Here is a 27,663-nt window from a genome sequence, read left to right on the forward strand (position 1 = left end):
AGGGGCAGGATCTCTTCTCTATCATTCTAGAGTGCAAGACATGTAATAATGGGCTCAAGATACAGGAAGCCAGATTTTGGCTGAATGTCAGGAAAAACCTCCTAACTGTAAGAGCACGAGATGGCGAGCGCTCCCAACACTGGGGGCATTCAAAACAAAACTGGACAACCATACAACAGATCTACTTTGATTTGGATTCTTGCACTGAGGAGGAGGTTGGCCTCAGGTCTCTTCTAACTCAATTATTTTATGATTCTATGTGACAAGGCAACGTATTTATCTATCCTTCCATAATGTCCATAGGAAAAGGAGGAGAGATATACTATTCACTTTCTGATCTTAATCCAATATATAGAATACTCTTACAGGTTTGACCAGGACTGTTTCCTTAATTCGTGTTTTATGTTCCTGAACATGCCATCCTTCCTTGTCTACAGCAAAAGCCCTCAAGTCTGAAATTTACAAATTAATGACTGAAATCCTGTTGTATTGCTACACAAAAAAGTGTAACTTTTGGATGTGAACTGCCTCAAGAAATCTCTGTAGGTAGTATCTGTCACACACTGAGTTGCATGGCTCAGCATGCAATAGATAATGTCTACAGACATTTCTTAGCTCAAGGCAATTCACCTCCAAAAGTTACTCCTTCTGCATAGCAAAATATTATGCAGGATATATATGCATAATATATATGTACAGATATAGATAGATAAGTCCAGATATCTCTGCCCATCTTGTCTAATGTTTCATTTTACATTGATAAATCTAACAAATCTAGTAATCATAAAATATTTAGTCCACAGTAGATATGAAAGCAACCCTGACAAATGGTATTCAATTGTTGTTTTAAAAATCCCCACTAACAGAGTTCACAGAAGGTAGTCCATTCAATCAGAAAACTGATCTTACTATCAAGAAACTTGTACTAATATTTAGCTGAAATATCACTTTTTGTAATTTAAATCCAATGGGCTGTGACCCGCCTTATGGAGTTGCATAAAATAAGGTTTCTCCTTCCATGTGACATCCTGTGAGGCTGGGAGTACCCAAGGGGCACTTCTCAGAGTGCACCATTCACCTCCTCGGCTGAAGACACTGAGGGACAGATGCCCACCCTGGAGGAGAACCTAAAGAGACTGTATTTGGCAGAGCAGGGGCATAAAGAACACGAGAAGAAGGAACCACCAGAGGGTGCCATTTCGGCAGGAAGGAGAGAGGAAATAAAAGAAAAGGGGGCAGTTGGAAACTGAAGAGGGAGAAGCATGTTGGGTGGAGGGAGGATGAGAGGGAAAAAAAGACTGGGTGGAGATAATACAAGAGGACCCCGGACAGGGGAGTGGCCTAAGTTTAAAGTCCCAAGGAAGTATGCTGAGAAGGAATGGAGCAGAAAAACCTATAGAGAACCACCTTACTGGGGAGAGATGGAAGAAAGAGAACAGAGGAGAAAGTTCAGGGAGTGGCAGCAGCAGGCGATACAAAGAAGGGAGAACAAGCCATGTCCAGACCGTCCTGGGAAGCTCCATGGGATGAGCCCATTCAGACTGAGGATAAGACAAAACCCGGGCAAGAAAGTATGGGAAACCACAGGTGGGATGGGTTTTCCACCCTCCCCAGTAAGGTCAGCTGTAGATGTACCCAATAGATCAGGCGTTCCAAAGAGGGGACGTTCCACAGACTTGAGTTCTACCCCTATGCAATTAGAGTGGGATTTGTTATGGCTCAATGAGAAAAGAAAAGGCACAACATTCCTGAAGCAAGAGATGGAGTTTGTTTTTAATGATGAGTTGAGCAAGCTATCAAAGAACAAAGGATTTTTGTTAGAAACTTCTGGTGTCCCCGAGTCGTCCATCCAGCAAGATCCAGATAAAGAAGAAAATGGAATTACACCAGATCACACAGGTTTTCAAATATATAAAGATGGCAACCATAGATACTTCAACCTTTTCTCTTCTAAGGTAAATGTATCCAACTCTATTAACTGTTCTTTCCAGGACTTCATTTCCAGACTTTTTTCCATGTTGACTGACCTCCTTTGAACATGTTCCAGCTTGTCAACATTCTTAAACTGGTCTCCAGAAAGGGATAGTATCTCAAATAAAATCTGACCAATGCAGAATAGGGTTGTACTGCTTTTCCCCCTGCTTTAGACACTACACTTCTGTAGATGCAGTGTAGTAACACATTCCTTTTCTTGTTGAAGTATCATGCTGTTGACATTTGTTTAATTTGTAATCTACAAAAATCCTCAAATTCCTTCCACACATAACGAGGCACAAATCAGTTGTCACCTGTCCGTCATGTGTGCATCTGATCTTCCCTGTCTAAATGAAGAACTTTATATTCTTTCTTGTTGAAACTCATTTTGTTTTGGCTAAGTTCTTCAAACTGTCACAGTATGTAATCTGTGACAGATAGATCATGTCTTCTGAGCCATTACCTGTCTCCCACCAGTTAGATTAGTATCCCCTCCACATTCTCAGCCATGTCATTTATAAAGGAGAATGTCATGAGAATGGTTGACAGTCGGATTCCAAAAGATCTCCTGTATGGAGAATGAGTACAGGGAAAGCACCCCAGAGGGACACCACAGCTGCGATACAAGGATATCTGCAAGCAGGTTCTGAAGGCCTTAGGAATGGACCTCAACAGATGGGAAACCTTGACATCCGAGCATTCAGCCTGGAGGCAGGGCGGTACAGCATGGCCCCTCTCAAGGCACTTGTTCAGCAGGCCGAGGCAAAGAGGCAGTCCCAAAACCAGTAAAACCAGGGAGCTGGACAGGGGACAGATTGTATTTGTCTTCAGCATGGAAGGGACTGTCACTCTTGAATTGGCCTTCTCAGCCACTCTAAACACTGTTCCAAGACCTATGTTCAGAGCACGTTACCATAGTCTCTCGAGACTGAAGGATGCCTACATTTATAAAGATGCTGACCAAGGCCCAAGACTGAACCCTGGGGCCTTCGGGTTGTCATTTCTCTCCAGAATCACAAATAACTGTTGGTGAGCATTTTTGGGGTAGGTAAAGGTGAAGGTTCCCCTTGGCATTTAGTCCAGTCGTGTCTGACTCTAAGGTGCGGTGCTCATCCCCGTTTCCAAGCCATAAAGCGAGTGTTTGTCCACAGACAGTTTCTGTGGTCACGTGGCCAGCATGACTAGACACGGAATGGCATTACCTTCTCACTGAGGTGGTAGCTATTTATCTACTTGCATTTTTACATGCTTTCGAACTGCTACATTGGCAGGAGCTGGAACAAGTGACAGGAGCTCACTCTATTGCTTGGATTCGATCTTACGATTGCTGGTCTTCTGACCTTGCAGCACAGAGGCTTCTGTGGTTTAACCCACTGTGCCACCACGTCCTTTTTTGGGTACAGTCTGCATACTGCTACAAATCTACCTAATGGTAACACTGACTAACTAAAATTTTACCAGCCTGACAACACCATGAGGGACCTTGCTTTGCTGAAATCAAATTATACTACATTCACAGTATTCTCCTCACCTCATTTACCAAGCTCATGACTATCAAAAAGAGGCAAAATTAATCTGAAACAACTTATTTCTGAGAACCACTATCTGCTTAATCATCACAGCATTATTTTAAAATTATGCAAGGTCTATATGATCTGTTCTAGAACCTTTCCTCATATCAATATCAAGCTGACAGAGCACCAGTTGTCCAAATCCCTTCTTCCACTTTTTGAAGACAGGGATGACATTTGCCCACTTCTGGGAAAATTCTTGTTCTCCAAGAATTCTCAGAAAGAATAGACAGAAGTTCTGAGATTACAAGTGTAAATTCCTTTTGTACTCTTGAATACAGTTCACCTAATGCAGACTTAGATTTATTTAAAGAGGCTAGGTGTTCATATACCTCCTCTTTACTTATCCTGGACAGCAGTTGCCTTGTTGCCTCTTTTATTCTACTTATACTAGCATTTACTTTTGGGAGAAGGCATTCAGCAGTTTTGCCTTCTCTCCATTACTCGTAAGTGTTTCTCCATCTTTTCTATACATTGGATCTAGCACTTCTTTGTTTTTTCTCTTGCTCTGAGTATTTTGAACCTCTCTTGTATGTCTGAACTTATTCTGAGCTTCATCCCTCTTGACCTTTTCCCTATAAATAGTGGCAACTCATACATACTCTTCCTTGGCAATTTGCCCCTTCTTCTGTTTCCTCTACATGTTCCCTTTTGAATCTCAGCTCAGTTGAAAGCTCCTTATACAGCCACCTAAGTTTCTTCAGTTGTCTCTCATTTCTCTTTCTCATCAGAACTGTCATTCTGCCTTCAACATTTCATCTTTAAGAAACTGCCATCCCTTGTGTACTTTCTCTTTTAGCATTTCTGACCATGAGACGCCACCCAGTGCTTCCTTACACTTGCTGAAATCAGCTTTTCTAGAGTCCAGGATGGATTTTCTCTTAGAAGTCCAGAGTAGTATAAAAGACTTTTTTAGAGTTCATTATACTAGACTCAGCTTTCCTGTTCTTCAACATAAGAAATCCAAAGAGGACATGGGGCCACCTGAATGTCTACTATTTCCAGTTCTCTGATCAGTTCTTCCCTGATGGAAAGCACAAAATCCAGAACCAATTATCTTGTTTCTTCTTCTGTTGTTGGCAGGGGCACATAAGGAATTTATTGGACATTATACTTTTGGCTAAGTTAAACTTCTAACATAGCATAGTAGTTGAAGTCTGTCATTGCTACTATGTCCTTCCTCTTTCAATGTTTGGTAATGTGATCTAGTATATAGTCTTTAGCAGACTCCTCTGTGATGTCATTACATTCTTTTGTCTTTTTTTCTGTCCCAAACAATCTCTACCAGCTTTCCTTGCATCAGCAGTTCATTGATCTCCTCACTGCTGCACATATCCTTAGAACACAGTGCTACCCTCCCTTTCTGAGTATTCCTTTTGAATATACACTATTAATTTATTACATTCCAGTTTCAAACAATTTGCCAGGTTACTGTAATGCCTACTACAGAATACAGCAGTCTACAGTTCACACTCATCTTTTCCCCACATGCCCTAAACATTGGTTTAGAGACATCTGAAATCAGGGGTCATTCCTTTTCCATTAATTAATGGACTCTTGTTCTACCATCTTAGTTTCTGATGCTGGATCAACATTCTTCTCCCAGCACTTGGTGTCTCCCTGTTCTCTGGAATACTCCCTCTCTCTTTCCCTCCTCCCCCTAATTCAGTTTAAAGACACCTGGTTTACAAGATTCCCTGGAAAAACGTAATTCTCATATCCTGTACGGTGCAACCCATCACTTGCCAGGAGTATCCAATCATGGAAGCACAGACTACGGTCCAAGAAGATAAAATATTCCATTTGTGCAGCCAGGTATTCTCTTCCAGTACACTTGCTTCTCCTCCCAGGTCATGACTTTTAAAAGGACAGAAACCCCCCACTTATAAACAAAAGTCCCTCACCCGCTTACCAAGCACCATACAGAAACTTGAAATACGCTGAAGGCTATGTTACCAGCATCATTTGTTCCCATAGGGATCAGAAGGAAGGAATGATGTCAACGGGCTTGCTTTCAGCCATATCCTGAATCTTCACATAGGGGAGAAAACATCCCCCACCAAGATGCTAAAATGCTGATTCTATTTCCCTCATGAGGGAGCCATTCACTAACAAAAAACATTTCCTTCTCTAGAAACTGGCAGATATCCTTCCATTTACAGAAACCTCTACTGCCACTTCTATGCTTTTTGGTGTCCTGGTTCTAAAAGCTCAGAATCACTAAGAAGCAGATGCAACCTATGAAGAGAAACTGACACTGATTCTATCACTCATAGAACGGCATATTTTCTAACAGTCCTTCTGTGTCACATGCCTCCAAGTGTCTGCCTCCTGCACTTGGTACTCTTCTTCCACTCTAGAAGCACCCCACTCTGTTGCTCTTCTAGGAGAGTCTTCTCAGCTATACCCAGAAATGCTTTACTGTCCCTGATGATTTGAAATGCAGGCAAGCAGGCTTCAAGCTGCTGCTCTTCTTAGGAGAGAAACCAGCCTCTCTTTGCTGCACATCCTCAGGGAAAAAAAGACAAACATTCCACAGGGGATGTGGTTCAATGCAGAAGTTCTTTTGACATACATGTCTCTTCTTCTATGCAAATATCCTGGGCTCCCCTCAAGCTCCTCTTCAAATGCTCATTTACTCACACTGTTCTCAAGCTCCCAAGGGATCTGAGGGTACCTAAAGACATACTCTCTACTAGTTACTCCCCACAACAATGTTAGAGACTCATTTCTCCTCATCATTACTTTCCTTTCAGCTATAGCCCCTCCCCCAACATATGCTTGGAGAAGATCACCCAGCTACAGTCAAAAAGCCACAAACACACAGGTCTCCAAACTGCTCAGACAATTAGCCTCAAACCAGCAGACATAGCCTTAATCTCTTTGCCCATGCTAACCACCACTGTTTATTCAACTTGTTACAGGGTTCTGCTTCTGAGGTCCATCCCTCCCACCGAGGCCACTTTAGGCGGTTCACAACACGATAAAACAGACAACCCTTTAAAAAACATGAAATGTAATAGTTGGACAAAGATCAAAATTAAACATACCAATACAAGACAAGACAACTTCAAAATAAATAAAACTAATTTAAAAGGCAAGATGGAGGGACAGATGATATAAGCACTGAAAAAGCCTGAGTTGATGATGTGATCTCTGGAAAAGTCTGTCTAAACAGCCATGTTTTCAAGGATCGGTTTCTGGTCTTCTCCTTCCGGGCCTCTCTAGGGTTCAATGATCTCAAGTGCCCAGCCTGGGAAGATCGGGTAGGTCAGGCAGATCTCACTGGAAGGCAGTGTTCTGTCACATACTGTATTGAGGTCCCAAACTGTTAAGGGTCTTGTATGCCAGCACCAGCAGCTTGAAGCTGGCATGGAAATGAACAGGCAGCCAGTGCAGCGGAGATATAATGATATTTCTTCACTTCACTGAATAATCCGGCTGCCATATTCTGGACCTACTGGAGTTTCCATGACAGCCTCATGGGCAGCCCCACATAAAATGCATTGCAGTAATCTAATCTCAAGACTACCAATGCATGGACCAGCATGGTGAGGGACCTAGTGCCAAAGTAGGGACGCAAATGGACGATCCGCCTCAGGTAGAAAAAGGCGGAACGGACCACATATGCTACCTGGGACTCCACTGATAGTGCCGGGTCTAAAAGTACACCCAGACTATGAGTAAAGGTTCCGCTTGACATTTAGTCCAGTCGTGTCCAACTCTAGGGCGTGGTGCTCATCCCCATTTCCAAGCCATAGAGCCAGCGTCTGTCCAAAGACAGTTTCCGTGGTCACATGGCCAGCGCGACTAGACACAGAATGCTGTTACCTTCCCGCCAAGGTGATACCTATTTATCTACTTGCATTTCCATGCTTTCGAACTGCTAAGTTGGCAGGAGCTGGGACAAGCAACAGGAGCTCACTCTATTACTTGGATTCGATTTTACAACTGCTGGTCTTCTGACCTTGCAGCACAGAAGCTTCTGTGGTTTAACCTGCAGCGGCACCACCTCCCTAGACTGTGAGTAGTACCCCCAAAAGAAATAGAGCCCCCCAAACCACAGACACTAGGGGCATCCACCCGCAGGACCTCCATCTTGTCTGCATTCAGCCTCAGTCTGTTGTCCCTCATCCACCCCAGCACGACATCCAGACAGCACTCAGGGGATGCGATGGCATCCACTGCAGAAGGGGAGAAGGGGAGACAGAGCTGGGTGTCAGCTGCATATTGGTGACACAGAGCTCCAAAATTCCAGATGACCTCCCCCAGGAGCCTCATATAGATATTAAACAGCAAAGGGGAGATTATCGACCCCATAGGACTCCACAATTAAGCTTCCCAAACAGCTCTCTCTGAGTGTGGTCCTCTAGGAAGGACTGGAGCCAGGACAATGCCAGGCCACTGATCCCCAACCCAGAGATTCTCCCCAGGAGGAAACCATGGTCAACAGTACTGAAGGCTGCTGAGAGGTTGAGGAGGAACAGCAGGGACATTTTGTCCCTGTCGGTTTCCCTCAAAAGGTCATTTTGCATGGTGAATAATGCCATGTCTGTTCCATGACACAGTCTGAACCCAGACTGGAATGAGTCAAGGGCACTGGTGTCCTGCAGAAGTGGCTGTAACTGATAGGCCACCACTCTCTCCACTAGTTTGTTTAAGAAAGAAACATTGGAACAGGTCTATGGTTATTAAGGTTGTCTGTCACCAAGTTTGTTTTTTTATAGATAAGCCTAATAATGAGTGTCACCTTGAGGCATGGGGGACCCTGTCCCCAAGGAAATACTCACTAATGATGGTCATGGGCCATTCCATAGTTACAAACCTGGCGACTTTTATGAGCCAGGCCAGGTAAGGATCTAGGGAGATTGTGTTGCCCTACAGTGAGCAAGTACTCTGTCACCTACAGCTGATGTTACAGTTTGAAACTATGTTAGTCACGAGGCAAGGCGGCGCAGTGGACGTGTCAGCTTGATCTACTGAGGAAAAATGATAGTCAAGGTCCCCCCTCTTTTCTAACCCCAAATTAAGAAATCAATATTTTAAACATAAAACAGAACACATTTTTATTTAGTAAGTAGGTAACATTTATATACCAGTACTGTCATATTCATATTATGCATCACACTTTGACTTTATTCAGCCTCTGGGCTCAGAACACTCGGATATCAGGAGTCCCTCTTGCATCTGAGCACTGTTGCAATTGGTTTGTTCAGCATCAGCTGATGTTAGTTACATAAGGCTCCTGACTGGAGGAAGCTAAGCCTCATGATTGGAAGAAGCCTGTTTGCAGAGGCAAGGTATGGGCCATTTTGTTCTCTCCTCAGCTTACTTCCAAGTATAAGACGACACTAAATTTTTAGTTTAAAGATTTTAGACAAAAGTATTGTGTTATACATGGAAAAATATGGTAGTTCAGCCTGATTGTTTTGGGTTTTGCTTTTCTGGGTAACAAAGTATGTTCTCCTCATGGCCTTCATCTTAGCTAGATACTTAACACAATTTTTGCAACTTTCAAATTAGATTCTGCTGGAGTCCATCTCCAGATGCTCTCCAGCCTCCTCCTGTTCTGCTTCATTGCCCATAGTTGTTGACTGTACTAACAGCCCAGATGGGCTCAGCAGTGGATGGGGTATTTGAGTGTGTTTATGTCAGCAGCCCTGGTCACAGCAGCATGCCATCCTTCAACCAGAGCTTCGACAGGAGCACCAACCAGATCAGCCGGTACCTCACACGTTACATCTTGGAAACCAAATGGATTTAATAGCCTGTGGGGGTGTACCATCTTAATGGGTCCTGTCTCCATGTGGGGAGGGTCACAGAGAGGCTGCCTTTAATCAGGTGTGATCTGACCATGATGGGAACCGACACTAGGTCTGTCACTTTCGAGTCACTTTCTCTCTTTGTCCTGTTGAAAACACCAGGTCTAGCATAAGACCCGCCATGGGGATGGAGCCGTTGACATATTGTGACATGTCCAAAGAAGCCATAGTTTGAAAGAACTCAAGAACCGACCCAGCGAACCTAGCCACTTATCATTCATGGATGATGAATTCCCCCAGCACAAGCAGTCTGGGGGACCTAAACAGTGACACAGAGACGAAGCCGACCTCATTTGCAGCATTTCCACCCCAAACCAGAAACTGATAAGTTTGATCACATACAATTATTTTCACTGCTTGTATGTTTCCTACATGAGTAGTCTAATTTATTAATAAAATGTAGTTTCTTCATGCAAGGTACATATCTTTGTCTGATGCTGACAGTACATTTAAATTTTTATTGAGGAAAAAAGCAAGCCACTTTGAGGCCCATAAGGATTTAGTTTAATCAAATATTTATACCAATCCAAATGCTGCCTAACCCACTAAGCTGTCACAGCATGCTCTATATAATGTCATGGATAGAGATGGGCATGAACCACTGGTTTACTGGTTTGTGTTTGTTCAGCCTTCGGATTAACAGACGTTTGGCGTTTCCGAGCCCCACCTCCTCTGGTGGGAGCCCCACTTAGAGGCAGTGCCCTGGCTTCCCTGCCCAGCCTCCTCAGGGCACTGCCGCTGAGTGGGCACTCACCAGAGGAGGCAGGGCTGGGAAGTGTCAAACATCTGTTGTCCGAAGGACAAAGCAGCAGTTCATACCCATCTTTAGTCATGGACATGACAGACAGGAAGCTACCAACTTTATATATTCCTAACTAGAGATGGGGTATTTGTATTCGTATATCCTCCCACAGGCAGAGATAATGAGGGTTGGAGATAACACGATTACGCTGCTGTTGCAAGCTGCACAGAGCCTTCCTATAGTTCCGTTACTTGCGATGGATTAGCCACTCTGCGAACTCGCAGAGAGGCTTGTCATCCCACCTTCTGCCAGGACTGGCTAATCTATCGTGAGCAACGGAGCGATAGGAAGGCTCCGAGCAGCTCACGGCAGCAGCACCATTGTGAGTGGACAGCCCGGCCCCATGGGGATGGACCCTCATTATCTCCACATGTGGGGAAACATGAATATGAATACCCCCATCTCTATTCCTAACCATGAATTGTTACTCACAAAAGTGCAAAACTGTAACTTATGCGAGCTTTTAATTTTTATTTCTTTTGTTACTTTTTTGTGTTTTTCACGTAATTTCCACCACCAATTTAAAATCCTATATACAATGACAAGGTGCATCAATTTGCCCCAAAAGAGAAAGCAATATAGACTGTTCAGATTCCCAATATTCCAAGATCATTTAAGGAATCAAATATAATGCAAGGTGTATATTGTTGCAAAAAGGGAAAATGCTGATAAAGTCCTGCATCCCTGAAGTGCAAATTGTCAGATTAATGCAGAAGGGGGCACTCACCTTTGCCTTCCATGAACACCACAAAGTTGGCATTAAATTTGGTGGTAGAAAGTTTTTCTTCGAGATCAAATGTCCTTTTCCCCTCTATTTCATCATCTGAGATTCCATCATCCTCATAGCGCCGCCTCATAGCACCACGCTGTCAAAATAGGAACAAACAGATACACTGTTGGGAATCCAGTAACTGTATACCAAAAGAATTCCCAAGATATACAATGTACAAATGTACTTGATCTGATTATTTTCTTCAATAAAGAATTGCATAATTGTAACATTCCATAAAATGTCAAAGAAAATTATTCTCTTCACAATATTATTTATACGGCAATCATTTTACCAAGGATATATCATTCTTTATCTGGATATTCTGTCCCTACCATTGCACCAAAATATTATAACAACAATAAAATACAACATCCAGGGGTCATTCCTGCCTGCTCATCGCTATGTTTCCAATCTTTCAAGTGTTTTGATGCATGCTAATTAGCCTTTTTACACATTTCAAATTCCACAAGCATTCTACCAAAGTACAGTTTTCCTCTGAACAAGACGACATTAAGATGTTCAAGAGAGACGTATTACCATGTCACATCCTTGGAAATACATCTGCATACTGCGAAGCACATTTGTATACCATGTGTATACAGCCTTAATACCTATCAAATCAGATGTTGCAATGCAGTGAGCAGAAAAAGAAAGTGTAATCGAAAAAAATGCTCTGATTTGCAATTCATAATAACTGCCACCAAGTCAATTCTGACTTACAGCAACTCCTTCTACTGTTTTCTAGGTGGAGTACTTAGAAGTGATTTACCATTTCCTTTTTCTGGGAGTACACTGGGTATGTGCAGGTTGTTCAAGTCCACACAGGCTGGCTCTTCTTCTTGAAAGCACAGTGGGGAATCAAACCCCCAAATCCTGGCTCCACAGCAACATACACAATTTACTAAACTATCCAGGTTGTCTGCAATTTCACCAAGCATAAGGCCTTGGGGAAATCTGAGACTAGGCAACAATTTTTGTAAGTTGAAGGAGAAAAATATTTTCACCCTTATCTGTGTGGAAGCCTCATAGAACAGTGAAGTTGAAATGATCCTATAAGGCCATCAAGTCCAACCCCCTGCTCGATGCAGGAGTACAAATCAAAGAATATCTGCTAGTGGTTGTCTAAATTTCTCTTGAATGCCTCCAGTGTTGGAGCACTTACCACCTCTCGAGGTAACTGGTTCCACTGTCGTACAGCTCTAACACTTTGGTTGCTTTTCCTGATATTCAATTGAAATCTGGCTTCCTTTAACTTGAGCACATTGTTACATGTCCTGCTCTCTGGGATGATCAAGAACAGATCCTTCCCCTCCTTTGTATGACAGCCTTTCAAGTATTGGAAAAGTGTTATCATATCACCCCTCTGTCTTCTTTTCTCAAGGCTAATTATGCCCAATTATTTCAGTCATTCCTGATAGGGCCTGGTTGCCCGCCCTCTGATTGTCCTTGTTCCCTGAACTTGTTCCAATTTGTCAGCACCCTTCTTGGTGTCCATAACTGGACACAATACTCAATGTGAAGCCTAACCAGTGATGAATAGAGGAGAACTAGTACTTCACAGGATTTGGAAACTATACTTTTGTTAATGCAGCCTAAAATGGCATTTGCCTTTTTTGTAGGATGGCTCATAGTCAACTTGTGATCCGCAACAATTCCACGATCCCTCTTGCTTGTAGTATTGCTGAGTCCAATCCACCACTCTAATTACATTTTTATTTACATTAGGCAAACACATTTCAGAATTGAATCTGCAACATATTTCAGTTTCTCAGTTCATAATCTTAGATCTTACAGTTTGAAATACCAGATTGTGACCGTTTTTCCTTTTCCATTATAAATTAAACAACAATTAATAAGTTCATATAGAACACATATCAGTGAAGTTGTTTGAAACTATTTCCTGAAGACATTTCTTATTTTTTCATCTTTTATGAAGATATTTCATTATTTCACATGGATTTCAGTTATTTCTACCAGTTTCTGAAAACAGATTTCATGGATATGAAGAAAAAACAGGTTTCATTAAAAGGATTTGTATTAATTTCACATGGGGGTTTCAAATCATTTACTAAAATAGTCAGTAGCTTTAAAGCCCTTCAGAAACTGCATGAACTAGCTTGGCAGCATTCCAAGAGGCTTGGGGAGTGGGCTTTGTTGTTTAGTTCATTGGTTTTTGCTAGAGTCCTAGTTGTCACTCTACTACACCACACTGGGAATCACCTTTATTAGACCACTAAAAATCAAACAATCAGCAAGCATTCATGGATCAAATCCACTTCTTCAGGTCATGCACTGATATGTTGTGGACAGTGCAGAAAAGTTATAAACGAGTGACCTAAAAATTCACGGCAGATATTTGAGCAGGTCTGCTTCTTAGAGGTGAGTTAGAAAAAAATGGAGATTTCATTGGAGGGGTGGTTTTCAAACTACACACCAGGTAGCTGTTGGTTGGATATCACCTAAGCTCAAACAAAGAATCTCAAAGCTCCCTTCTAAAGCATGAGCATTCTAAAGCATTTTGAGCAGCGTAACTAACAATGTGAACATAGTCTGTAGTACAGATGGAGAACTGGTGGCCTTCGGTATTTTTCTGGCTTCCTCCAGAATTCTAGGAAATGAAGCCCACAATATTTGAGGGATAAAGGTCCCTACAAGTCATCTACATAATGTGTCAATTTTGAAATAAAGTTTAACTTACTCATCCTGAAAGTCACTATAATTGGTCATGTAAACAAAGAAACTTATTTCCATGCTGATTGTAGATGATGAAAAGTCCAACTTTAAGCTCTCTTTTGCTTAGGAGATACTCTTTAAAAAACTTGCATTTCCATTCTCTTTTCTTTGTGTCAGAAGCACCACAGTACAATTAACAAATATACCAGGTAATTTTTGTCTGGAAATGAGTACAATTAAGAGCTTTTGAGGCACATCCAATCTTTTATAGTACATGCTTAGGGATACAGAGTACACTGACATAAATGTTAAGCTGTTTGTTCTTCATTTTTACAGACAACTATCGATACAAAAGTTCCATTTTCTTAGGTTTATCTTGGTTCTGTCAACTCATGTCTGTAACCTGTTAAGTGACTTCCAAGCAAACCCAGTTCTCCATGTGACCAGGGTCTAGACCAGCGATGGCGAATCTATGGTACATGTACCACAGCTGGCATCCATAGCCCTCTCTGTGGGCACACGAGCCATATGTCGCATATGTCAGCTTGCCATTAATAGGCAAGTTCCATGCTTCTATAAACCATTCACTTATTTGGAAGTTATATTTAATGTTCCTTTTGGGGGGCATAATTTGCTTTGCTGCCATAACTAAGTGTGTAATAAATTTCTTCCCATCCCTATTAACAGACAAAAATGAAAGTTTGGGGCATGCTTCTCAATACATAGTATTTCAGTAATTTCCTCAAATACAATTTTCCAAAATTTCAAAGTGAAATCACATTTCCACCACATATGAAAATAAGTATGAATATCTTGGCTACAGCTCCAACATAATACAAAATATTTTTAATCCATACAACTCAGTTTTACTAGTGTTAAATACTATCTCCATATTTATAGCAATTTTCCTTTGTCGTCACATACATACTTTTTAACATTCTTTTATTCCATATATTCTTCTACACCTCAGTATTTCTTTACCTAAATCATCTTTCCACACATTTAAGGCTATGTTGTTGGTTTTCTATCTCTATCAATACAGTGGTGCCTCGTATAATGAGTGCCCCGGTTAACAATGAATTCGCATAGCGATGGCAAAAAAGCAATCACTTTTGCCATCGCTTTGTGATGTTGCCTATGGGGAAAAATTGCTTTCCGAAGGGTCGTTCCAAGGCCACCGTCGGGATTCCCCTTTGGATGCCTGAAAGGCATCCGGACCCCTGCCACCGCCGCTTGAATCCGCCCCGTGGCCAGCTACCCCCGCCATGGTCGGACTCTCAGGAGTCCGACCATGGATGGGGTAGCTGGCCGTGACGCGGATCCAAGCGGCGGCAGGGGTCTGGATGCGCTAGGATCCACCCCCCCGGCCGGTGCCCCTTCCATGGTCGGACTCTCAGGAGTCCGGCCATGAATGGGGTAACCGGACAGGTGGCGGATCCAAGCCCCTACCACCGACCATGGAAGGGGAACCGGCCGGGGGCCGGATCCAAGCGGCGGCGGTAGGGGCTTGGATCCGCCCCCCTGCCGGTTACCCCATCCATGGCCGGACTCCTGAGAGACCGACCATGGAAGGGGAAGCCGGCCGGGGGGTGGATCCCAGCCGCCCTCCTCCCAACCCTTCACCCCCTTCTCCACCGCTACTGGGCTTTGGAAGCGGCTTCCGAAACCCAGCAACGGCGGAGATGAGGGTGAGGGGTGGGTCGGGCAGAGGCGGGAGGAGGGGGAAGGCTCCGCCGCCACCGCTCGGACGCGCTGGCCAGCATTTTCGCGGCCAGCGCGTCCGAGAGGCCTCGGGGGAAGGCTTCTCCACCGCCTCTCGGACGCGCTGGCCGGGCGCGGGGCAGCTACAAGCGGCGGCGGCAGGGGCAGGGGGGTTCCGAATGGCTTCCAGTGCTTCGCCTGGAAGCCATCTGGACACCCCCTACCCTGTCCCCGCCGCCGCTGAGAGCCTTCCAAGCTCTCAAAGGGCTTTCTCCAATGTGGGGGGGAAGCCCTTTGAGAGCTCAGAAGGCAAATGTCGGTGGTGGCTTTGGGGTCCATCGAAAGCCACCGCCGACTGCCGACATTTTCCCCCAGCTGAGCGGTGGGGCTTTGAAGCTCCCACCACTCAGCTGGGGGAAAATGCCAAAGGCCCCATTTTTGGTCAGCTGGTCGGCGGTTCCAAAATGGGCGACCCGCTGTGCTGCCTCGCTTTAGAGGCACCGAAAATGGCCGCCCCTATGGAGGAACATCGCTGAACGGTGAGTTTATCCCCCATAGGAACGCATTAAACAAAGTTTAATGCGTTCCTATGGATTTTTCCGTTCCGTTTAGCGATGTTTCCGCATAGCGACGATTAATCCGGAATGGATTAACATCGCTATGCGAGGCACCACTTGTATTTTATAAATTTTGCCTATCTTCCCTTTCATTTTTTACTTTTTTCCCTTTAATCTATTTTTCTTTAAATTCTGTCACCTTTATTTATTTATTTAACTTATATGCCACCCACACTACCCAAAGGTCTCTGGGCAGCTTACAACATTTAAAATACAATAAAAAGACAAAATAATTAAAATGCAATTAAAAGATATACTCTAAAAATTGCCATCGGACCCACAGCTGATATTATTTCAATTAAAAGCCTTCTGGAACAGGAAGGTTTTGACCTGGCACCAAAATGTCATCAGCGTTGGCGCTAAATGACTCTCAATTGGGAGGGCATTCCATAGTCTGGGGGCACCTGCCGAAAAGGCCCTTTCTCTACAAGCCATGTCTCTTATCTCCTTAAGGGATGGCTCTTTCAAAAGGGCCCCCTGACTAGATCTTAACTGTCGGGTAGGTTCATTGGAAGGAGGTGGTCCTTCAGGTATCCAGGGCCCAAGCCATTTAGGGATTTATATGTCAAAACAAGCACTTTGAATTGGGCCAGGGCAGCAACTGGTAGCCAATGTAACTTAAACAAAATCGGCTTGATATGTTCCCTAGCGGCCTCACCAGCTGCACAGATCGATTCTGGACCATCTTCAAAGGCAGCCCCACGTAGACCACATTGCAGTAATCAATGCGAGATGTTACCGGTGCATGTGTAACTGTCATGAGACTCCGCTTGTCCAGGTAGGGCTGTAGCTGGTATAATTTCCGCAGCTGAAGGAAGGTGCCTCTGGCCACCAAGTCCACCTGGGCTTCCAGTGTTAGACCAGGGTCCAGGAGCACCCCCAAGCTGTGGACCCTGTCCCTTAGGGGGAGTGTAACCCCATTCAGGGCAGGGAAATGGCTCTCCAGCCTGCCCGGTGAAAGACCCATTTACATGTACCATTTCTTTCACCTCCCCAATCTTTTGTCCATTGATCCAACTGAATCATATTAAACCATGATATCCTCTCACCTCCTAACCCCAACCTTATTTGCTCTGTACTTGACATCTTTTCTGCCCATTCTTTTAATCTGATGTTTTTCTTTAATAGTGTCAATAAACTCTTTCAGATTTTGTGGAAATGTATCTAAATTCACTACAGGTGTTAGCACAAAGATTACTGGGCTAAATATTTTCTTATACTTGTTCCAAATTTATATAATATTCTTTTTAAAAAGCACATTTGTGGTTTTAATAGAGAATTAAACCATAACTAAAGAGCTACATTCATCTTGAGCTACAGAGTTGTCACATTCTACAGCAAGCAGCCTGTTATTTCATTGTAGCCATCTACTGTTCTGCTACACTGATCACATTTAGACAGTGTGAGAATCCTGGCCTATTATGGCAAACCAACATATTACCTCCTGCTTTTCAATCCTTCCTGCTTACTGGATTCATATTGAGAGAGTTGCTGATGATCAAACATACCTGGTTTGTTTCTCATGAAGCCTGAAAGCAGCAACAGTTGGTGCGTGCTTTCATTTGTCTGTGTCCTGAAAAACTAGAACATTTACTGCTGACACATTTGGATGTCATGAGAAACAAAGCATGGGCCAAAGGTTCTTTTGCAGTGGCTCAACATGTACTATATTGTTGTGACAAATAAACCCAGTCATTAAGTACAGCAAAATCAAATACAGTGGTGCCTCGACTTACGAGCGCCCTGACTTATGACCATTTCGAGTTACGACCAGCTCTGGCTGCAAAATTTTGCTTCAACTTGTGGCTGGAGCTTCAACTTACGAACAGAAAAAGGCTGGGGAAAAAGGCGGGAAATTCAAATTGCTAATTTATGGTAGGTGAAGAGGCTGCTTCTTTGTAGCTCTTTCACCCCAGCAGTTAGAGAGTGTGTGATTGGAGGCTGCTTTGGACTGCCTGGTAAGGTGCTGCTTTCTGCTTTTTAAAAACTATTCTGGGTAGGTTTTGCAGTGTGGTTTGGGGCTGTGGGGGTTATGTTTCTGTGCTGTGATGGGTCCTGGGGGGTTATTTTGGTTTTGGTTTTCCCCTCCCATTTCCGATGGCTCTTGGGGGTTCTGTTTGGTTTTTTTGTGTGTGTGTTTGGAGTTTTCCCCCCATTTCCAATGGGTCTTGGGGGTTGGCTTGCTTTTTGGAGTCCCCCCCACTTCTGATGGGCCTTGGGGGGTTTGTTTGTTGGTGCTTTACTTTTCCCCCATTTCCGATACGTCTCACATATTTCACTTGCCTTTTGCTTTGCTTTTTCCCCATTTCTGATCTGTCTTGCATGCATTGCTTGCTTTTTGCTTTGCTTTTTCCCCCATTTCCAATTTGTCTTGCATGCTTCGCTTGCTGTTTGCTTTGCTTTCCCCCCATTTCTGATCTGTCTGGCATGTTCTGCTTGCTTCCCCCCCCCCCCTCCAGCTCCGGCTGGAACGGATTAATTGCAGTTCAATGGGAAATGGTGCTTCAACTTACGACCATTTCAAGTTACGCCCATCTTCCAGAACGGATTACGTTCATAAGTCAAGACAATTTCCTAATTTTTCCATTAAGAGTGATAAAAATTCAGTGTTTGCCCTCCAACTTTCTTGTAAACTATTTTGTTCAAAACTACTGGAGACTAAATACTTTTGTTGTCCCCACCAAGTACATCTGTGAGGATGGTGGGACAGAAAATAAGGCCTCCCCTGATGATCTTAATGTCCAGGCAGGATCACAGACAGCAGTGTGGTCTTTTAGATAGCTTGAACCAAACCTGTTTAGGGCTTTGTAGATTAAAACCAGCACTTTGAATTGTGCTGGTCAGAAATAGAGGCAGCCAGTGGAATTGCTGTAACAGCAGAGTTATATGTTCCCTATAACCAGATGTTTAAAAAAAATCTTTGATTTTTATCCATTCTGAATGAAAGTAAATTGAAGTAGTAGAGGAATAAAATTACAACATCCTAATGAAGCATCCAGACTGTGTTCAGTATTCACCCATATTCTACTACAAAGTAGCTTTGCCCAACTTTAGGTCCCCAGACATTGCTCAGACTATGACACTCATAATCCTCAATCATTGAACATGATGGATGGGGATAATAGAGACTAAAATCTAACAGCATTTAGAATTAAGACATGGGAGCTTCGCATTTGTATCCCTGGGGATATGAATACAAAGTGCAGCACCACATTTCCTCACCCCAGAACCATCCCGGTCCACTCACTGTGCTTCACATAGCAAACACAACCATTATTGGTAACATTCCGCCAATTGTGGAAGTAGCCCCGCTGGCGCTTCCCTGCCTTCCTGTGCTGCTAACCACTCCAGTGAGGAGGCAGGAGGATGAGCCTCCTTGCTCATCTGCTGAGTGGTCAGTACCACAGGGAGGTGCAGAAACAATGGCTGGGCTACTTTCACAATTGGCGTGATTTTACTGACAATGGATACGAACCTCACGTGAAGTCCAGTGAGTGGACTCAGATGGTTCTGGAGGGAGGGTCCAAAGGTGGTTGCGATACTTGTATTCCTCTCCCATCTCTATCTAGAAACCTGAGGCTATGAAAACCTGCTCTAGAAACAGGACAACAGTAACCACCAGTAGTTAAAAAAAAACACACATCAGAGATACAGAATGGATTTTAGTCTTTTAAGAGCCATTAACAGCTTAAAGCCTACATATATATTCTGTGCTCAGGTTTCTGCAAGGCAATCATAAATCATACCCTATTTTTTATATTTTTAAAATTGAAGAAAATAGGGGAGGGCACCCAATTGGCTGAAGAACCTTGGAGACTGCTTTGGATATAGCACATATTTATGATTTAGAGCACCCGCATCCAAAGTCAGTATATCCATGACAATATTAAACCACTGGGGGTGGTGGGTTCAAGATTTCACAAACAGTGCCAAGGTTAAACACCAAGGTTTCTTCTAAGCCAGGCATGCATGCAGGTGCGTGCAACTCTACCTCACTCCATGCACCTCTCTTTCTCCTCCGCGCAGCAATCGCATTTAACTCCTTTGGTTTTGGTCACAACAGAACCCTGCGTGCAGGTGGGGTGGTGAGCTGCACATATGCAGGGGTTAAGTTGCACGAGAGAAAGAAACATAGCTCTGGCCAGTGGGACTGAAAATTAGAGAGTAACCACCATTTCACGCAAACCAATTTTGTGATTTTTGAAGCTTTTTTCTTTGGTGTTATTATTTTGGAGAAGCAGATAAACCATTCTTTTAAATGTTAGGCCACCTTTTCTCTATTAAGCATTCGAAAGCAGGTGACTATTAGTAAATGAAATTCTAAGTCTACATAAACTAAAGACATTCACACTGCACTTAAAACCTCTACTTGAAAATAAACCTGTGAATAAAATCTCAGTTTTGTACATTATCTCAACTATGCCTAATTACATTATCTTAACTATGGAAGTGGAAGTCCAATGCTGCAAAGAAAAATACTGCACAGGAACCTGGAATGTAAGATCTATGAACCTTGGGAAGCTGGAGGTGGTCAAACAGGAGATGGCAAGAATAAACATTGACATCCTGGGCATGAATGAACTAAAATGGACGGGAATGGGTGAATTCATTCAGATGATTATCATATCTACTATTGTGGGCAAGAATCCTATACAGTAGAAGAAATGGACTAGCCCTCATAGTAAAATAAAAAGAGTGGGGAAAACTGTACTGGGATACAATCTCAAACATGATAGAACAATTTCAATACGAATCCAAGGCAGACCTTTCAACATCACAGTCATCCAAGTTTATGCACCAACCACCAATGCTGAAGAGCCTGAAATTGACCAATTCTATGAAGAATTATAACACCTTCTAGAACTGATACCAAAGAAAAAGGTTCCTCTCATTATAGGGGACTGGAATGCTAAAGTAGGGAGTCAAGAGATAAAAGGAAAAACAGGTAGGTTTGGCTTTGGAGTTCAAAGCGAAGCAGGGCAAAGGCTAATAGAGTTTTCTCAAGAGAACAAGCTGGTTATCACAAATACTCTTTTCCAACAACACAAGAGGTGACTCTACACATGGACATCACCAGATGGGAAATACCGAAATCACACTGATTGTGTTCTCTTCAGACAAAGATGGAGAAGCTCTATACAGTCAGTAAAAACAAGATCTGGAACCGATTGTGGCTCTGATCATCAGCTTCTTATAGCAAAATTCAAACTTAAACTGAAGAAAGTAGGAAAAGCCACTGGGCTAGTCAGGTATAATCTAAACCAAATCCCTTATGAATATGCAGTGGAAGTGAAGAACAGATTTAAGGAACTAGATTTGGTGGATAGAGTGCAGGAAGTACTATGGATGGAGGCTCGTAACATTGTACAGGAGGCAGCAACAAAAACCATTCCAAAGAAAAGGAAATGCAAGAAAGTAAAATGGCTGTCCAATGAGGCCTTACAAATAGCAGAGTAGAGAAGAAAAACAAAATGCAAGGAAGATAGGGAAACTTACAGAAAATTGAAGGCTGACTTCCAAAGAATAGCAAGGAGAAACAAGAGGGCCTTCTTAAACGAAGAGTGCAAAGAAATAGAGGAAAATAATAAAAGGGAAAAACCCAAGATCTGTTCAAGAAAATTGAAGATATTAAAGGAACATTTTGTGCAAAGATGGACATGATAAATGACAAAAATGGTAGGGACCTAGCAGAAGACATCAAGAAGAAGTGGCAAGAATATACAGAGGAATGATAGCAGAAAGATCTGGATGTCCCGGACAACCCAGATAGCGTAGTTGCTGACCTTGAGCCAGACATCCTGGAGAGTGAAGTCAAGTGGGCCTTAGAATGCATGGATAATAAGGCCAGTGCAGGTGATGGCATACCAGTTGAACTATTTAAATTCTTAAAAGATGATGCTGTTAAGGTGCTACACTCAATATGCCAGCAAGTTTGGAAAACTCAGCAGTGGCCAGAGGATTGGAAAAAAAATTTGTCTACATCCCAATCCCAAAGAAGGGCAGTGCCAAAGAATGCCCCAAATACCGTACAATTGCACTCATTTCCCATGCTAGCAAGGTTATGCTCAAAAGTCCTACAAGGTAGGCTTCAGCAGTATGTGGACTGAGAACAAGCTGGATTTCGAAGGGGCAGAGGAACTAGAGACCAAATTGCTAACATGTGCTGGATTATGGAGAAAGCCAGAGAGTTCCAGAAAAACATCTACTCCTGCTTCACTGATTACGCAAAAGCCTTTGACTGTGTCAAACTATGGCAAGTTCTTAAATAAATGTAAGTGCCTGCCCAGCTAATCCATCTCCTGAGAAATCTATATGTGGGACAGGAAGCAACAGTTAGAACTGGGTATGGAACAACTGATTGGTTCACAATTGGGAAAGGAATACGACAAGGCTGTATATTGTCTCCCTGCTTATTTAACTTATATGCAGAATACATCATGTGAACGGCTGGACTGGATGAATCCCAAGCCAGAATCAAGATTGCTGGAAGAAATCTCAACAACCTCAGATACGCAGATGATACCACTCTGATGGCAGAAAGTGAGGACGAATTAAAGAACCTTGTAATAAGGGTGAAAGAGGAGAGCACAAAAAATGGTCTGAAGCTCAACATCAAAAAAACTAAGATCATGGTCATTGGTCCTTTCACCTCGTGGCAAATAGAAGGGAAGATATGGAGATAGTGACAGGTTTTACTTTCCCAGGCTCCATGATCACTGCAGATGGTGACAGCAGCCACAAAATTAAAAGATTCCTGCTTCTTGGGAAGAAAGCGATGACAAACCTCTATAGCATCTTAAAAAGCAGAGACATCACCTTGCCGAAAAAGGTCCACATAGTCAAAGCTATGGCTTTTCCAGCAGCGATGTATGGAAGTGAGAGCTGGACTGTAAAGAAGGCTGACCACCAAAGAATTGATGCTTTTGAATTGTGGTGTTGGAGGAGACTCTTGAGAGTCCCCTGGACTGCAAGGAGATCAAACCTATCCATTCTGAAGGAAATCAACTCTGAGTGCTCACTGGAAGGACAGGTCCTGAAGCTGAGGCTCCAATACTTCGGCCATTTCCTGGGAAGAGAAGACTCCCTGGAAAAGACCCTGATGTTGGGAAAATGTGAAAGCAAGAGGAGAAAGGAACTACAGAGGACAAGATGATTGGACAGTGTCATCAAAGCTACCAACATGAATTTGACCAAACTCCAGGAAGCAGTGAAAGACAGGAGGCCCTGGCATGCTCTGGTCCATGGGGTCACAAAGTCAGACACAACTTAACGACTAAACAACAAAACCATTTCTTCTATCACCTTTTAATTTTCTTTCTGTGAAAGCTCTGCTCATTTTACACTCCTCCAAACACAACCATTTCCAACCTCATTTCTCAACTTCACTTAAGGAGCAAAATATCACCAATCTACCTTGCTACTGACAACCATGACTAACTAGACTATTGAACATACACTTCCTTACTAAAATGTTCTATGACAGACTAGTAGTCAGATAATTTGATTTCTAAGTCCCATCTTAGGACTGCAGAACAAGGAATTAACATTTCAATCCATCCTAAATAAAATATCTGTGCCAAAAGGCTACTGCAAAATTAAGTCATCCCTACTGTCTTGAATATAGCTAAAATGTTATCCAATAAATCAGAAAATGATTTGTAGTCAGACTTTGTGAATTCCCAGGGAAAGGATATTTTTACAGCTCTATGTAGCCTCAAAGTTTTGTTTTGTTTACCTTCTTATTTAACTTTTCCAATTGACTCCTATAGTCAAGAGATATTTTAAACTGATTTAAAGAACAATGAAAAGTAAGGAAAAAACATTGTTTTCAGGATTTCACATATCAAAGCAACTATGTTAAGCACGAAATATAAAGGGCAGTCTGGACAAATACTGGAGCACTAGGTGTAGTGTGTCCTCTACAATTTACTCCTGATAGGAAATGAGCTGCTGTACACTACACTACTCAGTAAAGAATCTTTAAAGGATGCCATGCAAAACACATTGCAGATATTTAGTTTCAAAGTTACACACTCACCTTGTGCAGTCAATTAAATCACTGTGAATACCACAATCTGCATTTCCATTCAGTGATAAATCCAATACTATAAATTGTTCTGTTCACACTCTTTGTCTCCACCCCAACCCTACATAATAACTACTATTATTTCTACACCTAGTTTTTATATAATTCCTACAGTCTGGTCCATGCCCTCTCCCCAGCAATAATAAGCAAAGTATTAATTATACTAGAACAGGGGGGCAACTTGCAGCCCAACAATATTTGGAGGACCACAGGCTATCCACCTCTTTATTTAGTAAGGGGATCTAACTAGTCCCACTGGCTATAAAGTAAATATGTGAAAACGAGCTTGTTAAATACAACTGTGAAACTTTATTTTATATTGATTAGGGTGGATCTAAAGTCCTCACAAGTTCAGAAAAGTGCATGCTGTACACCCGAGTGCATACAAGTGAAATGGAAGTTCATACTAACCAGTCTTTTGCTATAACGAATTCGTTCTTCTTCAGGCTCCATCTCAGAATCTTCTGATGAGAGTGAAAAAGTGATATCAGAACTGCTATCTTCCTCCTCTTCCTCCTTAAGATGCAAGAACAAGGAACCAAAACACATTATAAAAATTTACACTCTATGTATCTTTGATTTCCTTGTTTCTATCAAAAGTGCTATAAAAGCCAAGAACCAACAATGGAAAATCAACAAATCCAATGAATTAATGAAATAAATTTATTTTTTAAAAAAACAGACTCATTCATTACCACTGATCTGGAGCCAGTACCATAGCTATTAATTGACTAGAAAGAGTTCAGTTAGGTTATGTTCACTTACAAAAATGTACAAAACAAATGTTGGTTTGCCCATTCCGTTACAGAATCATGCCCAGGTTATGTATAATTGAATATCAAGCAATACGTCTGAAGTTTAGGAAATATCAATGTACGCTGGGTTAGGTACAGTGCTGTCCCAGCCTTGCATGTGCCCTCCCCTGCAAGCTATCTGAGTAGCTCCCATCCCTGTCCTAACTCTCTCTGTGTTCAGTTAAAAAAGCTTTAAAATTATGTTAAAGCTCCTTGCAAACTTGAGAAGTGGCTTCAACTTTTACAATGGTCACAAAAAACCCTTGCACAATTTAACACCTCAAAATACTCCATTTTCAAAACTGAAAGAATACACCCATCCATGTCCATATTAATTTTTTCAGCAATCTGTGTAGCCTCTGGAAAGTCCAGGGAGTGTGAAACTAGTTCCTCAACCAGACAAAGTTGCCTACATGGGACATATTTATATACATTAGGCAGTGATACAGAACATTCTATGTATTCTATGTACTGTATGTCTTCAAACAAGATAAGAAGTTAAAAAACAAACAGGTTTGACTGAGCCAGTAAAATGCCAATAGGAATTTTCCTAGGAAGCATATAAAAACAAAGGCTTAGATGTCACATTTTGTCAGGCCAGTGTCCTACTACATAGTACCCCCTCAACATTTTCATGCACTTTTCCAAAACAAACTGTGTTTCGTTGGTAGTTTATATACTTTTGAGGATATCTAAAAAAAACACCTCTACAGAATACCTTCTTGCTTAGGTTCACTCAAGTCATCATAGATACATAAGACCCCAACTACAGCAGAACTTTCGACAGAAAAACATAGCTAATATATGGTTGCAAGTTATCCTGTTATAGGTTTGAGTTCATTCACACTACTACTGCATTATATCACAGTCAGAACTATGTGCCATAATCACTTCATTATACAGTTAAGGCTATGCATCAGGAATGAAACAACTGATCTTGCAGAAAGGAGAAAAAGGGGCGCAAAAGGGGTGCAAGGACTAATATTACAAATTCTTGGCATTATCAGTCACAAAGAAGACAGACAGGGAGACTCAGTCAATTTTAACAGTGGGTAAGCTGTGGTGGTAGCCAGCAGCTACTATTTCTCAGTAGGTGGCAAGGGTGACCTTAAGGGTATTCCAACTTCAATTGTCAAGATATAAAAACAATAAGCTAATGTTAGCACATTGAGATTTCATTACTGTTTCAAGTAGTACCAATGCTGCAAAAATGGGTCAGAAATCTATCTCAAAATAACTATCAGCCCAATAGCAACCTATATAAATCTTGTTAGTGTTCAACAAATAATATTTACCTGGCAGGGGAGATACCATGATCAAGAAAAAGAAGCAATTTGGTGTTCCATATACCACCCCAACACCACCCAACCTAAAGGGAGGTGCAAATTCGGACCAGCAGAAGCTTTGTCTCCATTTCAAGTTCATAATAACACACCAAGTTTGCAATGACATTAATGCAATGAGGCAATTACACTTTCCTTGAAAAAATAAACAACAACATAAAATGCTATTTGTAAAGCTACAGAATACAAATAAAGTCAAAGCTTACCAGGTCTCTGGTTTTTCTTTGCCCCTTTCTAGGGCAGGAAAAAAAGGTCAGAATATTAGTTAATTCCCAAGATGATTTGTCTTTGACACCGAAGGCTGGAGAAAGTTAGCATCTACAAAGGGTAATAAGCACCTCAAATAGGAGGGGCACCCCAATCGTGATGTAGGGGGAAAAGGGGTGGCATCAGGTGAGTCCTGGAAAAAGCCTGCAATACTTCAGTTCCTCCCAGCAAGGCCAGACTCAGGGGCGGGGAAGGGCGCCCTAAGAGCTAGATTCTCTTCACCTAACCTCCGGTAAGATAAACCAGGGACACTAACTCCTGACAGAGAAAAGCAACTCTCTCCAACTCTTGCCCCCCCCCCCGCACATAAAGTCCCCTCCACGTCCATCCAATTACTGTATTAAATAAATAAACTCCTGGTTACTGTTCTGGCTCATCAGCCTCTAGAATCCACTCATTTCTAAACCAGTCTTACGTATACTTCCAACCCTCGGAGTCCCACAACTTGCTTTTCTAGTATGGACACACACCCCTCAGACTCAAACCTTAGTACACTTGGTTTACCTCAAACGCCTTCAGCAAGCCCAACCCCGTTCCCCTTCCGCTCGAGCTCACGAAAGCCGGCCCCATACGAGGGTCCCCATCTCATCCTAAACTCGCACGCCAAGATAAGCCCTAAAGCCTCCAGCCCTCACAGTCCCCGGGACACAACCAGAGCCTCTCTCTCCACTGGGCCAAGAGGCACCGTTGCGCTGGCTCTTGGGACCTAAACAAGCGACCCACGACCGTTCTACCCGACCCCTCAACCCACCGGCTCCCGCCCGCCGCTAGCATTCGTCCCCTCCTTGCCACCCCCAGCCTCTTCCCCTCACATAGAAGCAGCCGCCGCCATTTTGAACCCGTCAGACTCTCACATACACACATACTCGGCCGCCATACTGCGCCTGCGCGGCGTACCCTTCTTTTGCGGGTCCCCCTCCCGACAGCCAAGGCCCTCCCATGCGCAGGCGTACTTTTCCCCACCCGAGACGAACCCGCCTTAGCTACGCATGCGCAGGACTCGAAGCTACTTTTTGGCCTAGAGATGATACATAGACGGGCATGCGCAGTATTATTATTTTTGTCACCCTTCTGGTTTGACCGGACCCTTACGTAAAACTGTAGTTTTCTGTTCCTTTGCCTATGGGAATATTACAGTTTCTGACGCCTGCGCAGTGGTCGCCCGTCTGCTTGCTCTAAAAACTGCGGGCAGCGACAGCAGTTCATGCGTTTAGATTGGATTAAAGCTATTGATCTCAGTG

The 27,663-nt window shown here is 42.9% G+C and overlaps 1 protein-coding gene across 7 annotated transcripts in view; it reads right to left on the bottom strand.

Moving 5' to 3' along the window:
- The window catches only part of KDM2A (lysine demethylase 2A), a 68,948-nt gene extending 41,534 nt beyond the window's left edge, over nt 1-27,414 (bottom strand). The window contains exons 1-4 of one of the 7 annotated variants that reach the window (XM_020805987.3): nt 27,320-27,414; nt 26,362-26,389; nt 24,430-24,534; nt 10,897-11,035 (exon numbers count right to left, since the gene is read on the bottom strand). In XM_020805987.3, the coding sequence (XP_020661646.2) occupies nt 10,897-11,035; nt 24,430-24,534; nt 26,362-26,389; nt 27,320-27,363 (316 nt within the window). In that variant the 5' untranslated portion in view covers nt 27,364-27,414. Of the gene's footprint in view, nt 1-10,896; nt 11,036-24,429; nt 24,535-26,361; nt 26,390-26,493; nt 26,973-27,173; nt 27,212-27,234 lie in introns of those variants that run through there. The other 6 variants (XM_020805991.3, XM_072985400.2, XM_020805989.3 and 3 more) reach the window with 6 other exon arrangements.
- Nucleotides 27,415-27,663: the final 249 nt, after the last annotated feature.

This window comes from Pogona vitticeps, chromosome 1, assembly GCF_051106095.1.
Source record: "Pogona vitticeps strain Pit_001003342236 chromosome 1, PviZW2.1, whole genome shotgun sequence".
NCBI classification, from domain to species: Eukaryota; Metazoa; Chordata; class Lepidosauria; order Squamata; family Agamidae; genus Pogona; species Pogona vitticeps.